At 52.1% G+C, this 5,622-nt stretch overlaps 1 protein-coding gene across 1 annotated transcript; it reads right to left on the bottom strand.

Moving 5' to 3' along the window:
* Positions 1-3,271: 3,271 nt before the first annotated feature.
* DCS_02800 (putative fad binding domain containing protein) lies at positions 3,272-4,744 on the bottom strand (the record flags this gene model as incomplete). Its single annotated transcript, XM_040800126.1, has 1 exon — positions 3,272-4,744. The coding sequence occupies one exon, from the start codon at positions 4,742-4,744 to the stop codon at positions 3,272-3,274; it is 1,473 nt and encodes a 490-aa protein (XP_040661009.1).
* Positions 4,745-5,622: the final 878 nt, after the last annotated feature.

Below are 5,622 nucleotides of genomic sequence, written 5' to 3'. Positions count from 1 at the left end.
ACTGTTGTACTGGAGAATCGGGGGGCGCTCGTCCGTTACTAGTATTATCGTTCTGGTAGGCTTTCTCGGTATCTACTGCAGTATGTTACTAGTAGATAAATCGGCGTACTATCCTAAATTAATTAGCAACTAGTATTAAAATATAGAGTAAGGAATAATTTTACTATTAACGATTGTATTAAACTTACAGGTATTTGACCCGGGCTGTCGCTCTTCCGTATCGACTTTATGCATACGTTTATAGTAGTTTTTCAATACCGATATACTGCTAAACTAAGTATTCTAGAATTAAGTAGTTGTTAGTTTAAATCCAATACAAATTAATTCCAATAAAGTTCTTACTATAATGCAAATCCTAATATTGCTTCGGTAGCGATAAAAAACTTCTTCCGGTACTAAAATTACCTCCCCTCGATTATTTAACTTTAATAGTAGTATTATTTCGTTTAGTAGGTAGTGGCCCTTGTTAAGGTACCGAAGATATCCTTAATGCTTTTTGTACGATATAATAGACGGATTAATTGTAAATTTAACGTAAAACTAGCGACAAGATAATAGTATAACAATTGTAAAAGTATATAGAAATACAAACGTAACGATATTAAAATGCAACGCGAATTGTTTTGGAATAGAATAGCAATATATTCGTACAATGCATTTACGTAAGTAACTTTACTATAGCAACCCATAAACAGCTCTTAGCGCAATAGCTTGTAATCCTTTTGTAGTATTTCTCGAAGAAAGTATAGAGATAGGCATCGTACCTATATAATTTATTCGTAATATAAGAGTATATAACTACTAGAATTTATAATAATGCGGTATAGAACTAAATCTATCTCTTACTTTAATAAGATATTGCGAAGTAGGTTGGAATTAATTCCAATAAGGTATAGCAAAGTAGTTTGGAACCGATTCTAATGAGATAAGGCGAAGTAGTTCGAAATTAATCCTAATAAGGTACGGCGAAGTAGTTCGGAACCAATTCCAATAAGGTACGGCAAAGTAGTTAGAATTAATTCCACCAAGACGTATACAAAGTGGTTAGAATTAATTCCAATAAGGCATAGTAAAGTAGTTTGGAACCGATTCCAATAAGGTACGGTAAAGTGGTTTGGAACCGATTCTAATAAGGTACGGCGAAGTAGTTTGGAATTAATTCCAATAAGGTATAGCGAAGTAGTTTGGAATTAATTCCACTAAAACGCATAGGAAGTGGTTTGGAACTAATTCCAAGCGATAACTAATTCGCAATATAGTAGACGTACTGTAACTTAAAGTTATTTATAGCGCAGTAGACGCACTATAACTTAAAGTTATTTACAGCGCAGTAGACGTACTGTAATTAGCAGTTAGTTCCTAGCGCAATAGATGCCCTATATTTTCCTAAGTACTGTAATTTCTAGGTATACAGTCTATTTTTTGGATGTAAGTTGGAGTTCGAGCCGTAGTTCCTAGGAAGTATCTTTTAATTTTCCAAAAGTATTTATGCGAAAGGTTATATACCATGACCCGTTTTTTTTTATTGTAGCGTTGGTGTGGTCGACTGAGGTACGCGAACTTTGGTCGTCTGAGATGCATACTCCGTGCCATTCGTCCCCTCTGGAGGATGCGTTCGCAAGTCCAAGTCTTGACCCGATAGGGAAATCAGAAGCCACGACAACCCCCCTGTCCGAACACCTCCGTACCCTGTATTACGCCACAGGGCGTGGTGATGTCCTCCGCATGTTCCGTCCGAACGCCGATCAACACCTGCACCTACTCATACGGCAAGGACACAGACTCCGTACGGGACTTCGGATTATTCGGGTGGCGTATTTTTGTCACTAGGATATGCATCGCTTGAAACATGATGCTGCTTCATCGGATCCATGTCGAAACTCGGATGTTCGTACGACTATTCGAGCGACAAAGGGAGGGGAGAGACGGCTGGCGCAGGCAAGGCCTGGAACGAGAATATCGTCCCTCGCAGGAGCCCTAGCGGCCTCGGCAGATGAGAAGCGGAAGATAGGCGAGAGCCTCAAACGCAGATGGGAAGCAGCAGCTGGGAAACGGCAAGCGGAAACGGCAAAGCGGAAACGGCAGAGCGGAGACGGGATGGGAGGGCAAGGCGTATGCCAAATTCCCAGCACGAATCCAGCTAGCAGGGCCAGCGTGACTTGGTGACTCGGTCAATGGTGCTGATGCCGCTACTGTTGCGATGCCGCTACTGATGCTTTGATGGCTTCTCGAGACGGAATCATGCGCTGGAAACGCCCAGGTCGCACCCATGTTCTCGTTGCGAGGTCAGGCTAGCAGCCGTCCACGTACATGGAGGCCTGAATTTAGATGCATTCCGGTTTGTAATATCTGTTGGACATCCCAGCATGGCCACGGCGATGGGGAAGGCAGAATGACGCGCCCAACGTCATTGTCCATATCCACCCACGTCGTCGAGCGGTCCATCGCAAGCGCACCGTCGTCGGTGCCGGTGTTGCCCTTTGAGGCGTCGACATGTTAGCATCGATGTAGCGTAGAATCATCTCGACCTCGCAGTTGCGGACCGCCGCACCGACGGGGACTGTTTTGAATAGGTCGCGTCTCTGCTGGGCCGGGATAAGTGTGCGCTGGCAGCTGGGAGCTCGGTGCCAACCTCGGCGTTGCATCTCACCGTCAGCTTGGCCGGTCCTGCTGGGGGCGCTCGCAGACATACTCGGAAGACGATGAGCTGGTTCGGAGACATGCCCAGACTTACACATGGGCTATGGGACGTACTCGGGTTGCATCCGCCGCCCACATCCATGCCATTCCAGTCCAACAGGACGGCCGACACACAGGACGTGTGGTGATTTCAAGGTAGGAGACGGTTCCTCGCAAGAGGGAGCGGGCCGCCAACAGTCCCTCAGCTAGTGGTCAGTAGTAGCGCCTCTAGCTGCTAGCAACGTAGCACCCAGACTGACCTCCCCCCCCCCCAGCTCCTCTGCTGCCCATTTTGTTGTGTTCCGACAGTCGAACTTGCCCCTGGGCGGCGGGCGACGGCATCGTCGTGCTGAATGCGTCTACCGCCTTGCGTCTCGACGTATATTGCAGAAGAGCGACAGCGACCAGAGGGAAGCGAGTCGTCATGCTCGCATGTACAAGGCGGGGTGTGAATGGCTTCGCTACTATGGATGACATACAAGTATACATATGCCCCGCTAATCAGAAATGACGACGGCTTGCCACGACGCCCTCTCGTCGGGCTCGAGTGCTCATGCGACCCAGCTTGCGGCGGCCATTATGGCGAGGCAGGCTACTTCTTCAGCAGATACTCCTTGTTTCCCACGAGCTTGTCCCACATGGTCTCCAAGATGCCCCGAACCGGCCTCCTCCGGCCGGCGCCCGTGTCCATGTCGGCCTTGAGCTTCTCGAAGACGGTGGGGAGACCTTCGGCCTTGTACTTCCTGCGCATCTCCTCGTAGATGGCCTTGTCGTAGATGAGCCAAAACTCGTCCTCGGTGTAGTAGGTCCGGGCGTACAGCAGCTTGGCACCCAGCAGCTCGGCGCTCCGCAGCTCCAGCTTGCGGTTGAGCTCGTAAAAGGCCTTGGGGTCGCGCGGACCGCGACCGTAGACGCCGACGGCGAAGATTCGCTGGTCGGCCACCTCGGCGACGCGCGGGTTGAAGCGCGAGCTGAGGCCGATGTCCTTGGGCGCCTTGCAGGGGGCGAGAAAGATCTGCAGCTCGGGCAGCGTCTCGTTGACAAAGGAGACGAACTCGGTGACGGTGCTCGCGGGGATGCCAAAGTCCTGGACGACGTACTCGTTGGCGAGGCCCGACTTGTGCAGCGCGTGGTAGCAGGTGCGGCTGTCCATGAAGGGGTCGGCGAGGCGTCGGGTGATGGCGTTTTGCGGAACGTGAAAGTGCCGGAAGGCGAGCTTGCCACCCCAGAAGGCGCCGTGATCGTAGCGGAATAGATAGTCGGCCGTGTTCATGTAGATGGACGCCGGCGCCTCCGTCGTCGGCTTCTTGTCGAGTATGTCCTCGATGGTGTCGGCGAACCAGTGGACCTGCATCTTCTTGAGCACCTTCTGGCCGGCCGGGGGCCCGTCGACGAAGCGGGCGAGCATGACGGCGATGCGGCCCTTTCGAAAGTAGACGCCGTCGATGAAGTGGATCGACTCGTCCTCGGTGGCCGCCTCGAATATCTCGTGCGCCTTGCTGACGTCGTCGACGAGCTGCACCTCCACCTGCACGCAAGCCGTCGCCTTGATGAGCTCGACGGTGGCGAGGGTGACGATGCCAAAGGTGCCGAGGCTTCCGGCCGCGTGCTCGAGCAGGTCGGCGTTGCGCGTGCGGCTCGCCGTGTCGAGCGAGCCGTCGCCTAGGACGATCTCGATGTCGGCGACGGTGTTGTTGAAGAGGCCGTAGCGGTACATGCTGCTCTCGCCCGAGAAGCCCGAGTAGCCGCCGCCGACAGTGATGCCCTTGAACTCCATGACGATCTTGGGCAGCACGCCTTGCTCGAGGCAGTGCTCGGCAAGCTTGTCCATAGGCACCTTGGGCTCGGCCTGAACCGTCATGGCCTCGAGGTCGACGGCGAAGAGGCGATCCATGTCGCTCGTGTCGACGATGGAGTCGCGCTTGAACTGCATCGGACGTGTCGAGCTCGTCGAGCCATGGTAGACGCGAAAGTGCTTCTTGTTGTCGTGGAAGTACTTGACCTCCTCTTGGATGCGCGCCACAGCCGTCTTGTGCTCCTCGACGAGCTTCGCCTGGGCGTCCATTGCGGCCGAGTAAGGTCCTGCGCGAGACGGAAGGCACTGAGTATTATTAGTGACGGACAGAGGTGGAAAGGGGACGTGACAAACCTTCTGGTGTCCGAGGTCGGCCCAAAACAACGCTAAAAGATTCGCATAATAATGCCGCTCCAAAAACACGCTCCGCTAATCCAAAAAGCAATAATGCTACTACTTAATATATTGCACCAGATGGCCGAGCATCACGGCCGCCGCTAATACCACCAGGACCCCACTTAACGCCACCCCAAAGGACCCCATCTCAACGGTAAGGGTCCCCCCTCCTCTCCAGCTCCAAGATCTTCCTCCAACGACAGGACTAGGGATAGGACCGCTCTCAAGGTCCCACCCGGAAACAGAGGCCACCTCAGCCTCTGAAGATGGCCCTCTGTATTCGAAGTTTGTTAGCTTGATGCTTTCTTGGGGGCCAGTTTGAGAGGGTCCAAGCATACACCTGGTTCCGGGCGGAAGGCCTTGTGGCGAGCGTCCTTGAGCTCGACCCTTCCGTCGCCCTGTCGTTGGCGGAAGAGGAACTGGCAGAAGAAGTTTGGGGGGCGGGGGTGTGATGTATTGTCGATGGTAGCGACGGCGGGGGCAACTCGGCCATCGGCGAATAGGATATAACCAGAATCGTACTATCAGAGGAGGTAAGTTTGGTCAGCAGGATTCGGGGCAATGGGCTAGCTGGTGAACGTACAAAATCATTTTTGTTAAAAATGACTTTACAACTTTGGTTGGAGGAGAGGAAGAATAGGAGGAGGCGGCGGAGAGATTGAAGCGGCCTTTTATATTCTAAGGCATTCAAGTCGCGACTGCCATGCGTAGTCGCGACTGCCATGCGTAAGTTTCCATTGCTTCCTCTTTCG

This window comes from Drechmeria coniospora, chromosome 01 (genome assembly GCF_001625195.1).
Source record: "Drechmeria coniospora strain ARSEF 6962 chromosome 01, whole genome shotgun sequence".
NCBI lineage: Eukaryota > Fungi > Ascomycota > Sordariomycetes > Hypocreales > Ophiocordycipitaceae > Drechmeria > Drechmeria coniospora.
This window is presented reverse-complemented; position numbering and strand designations above follow the sequence as displayed.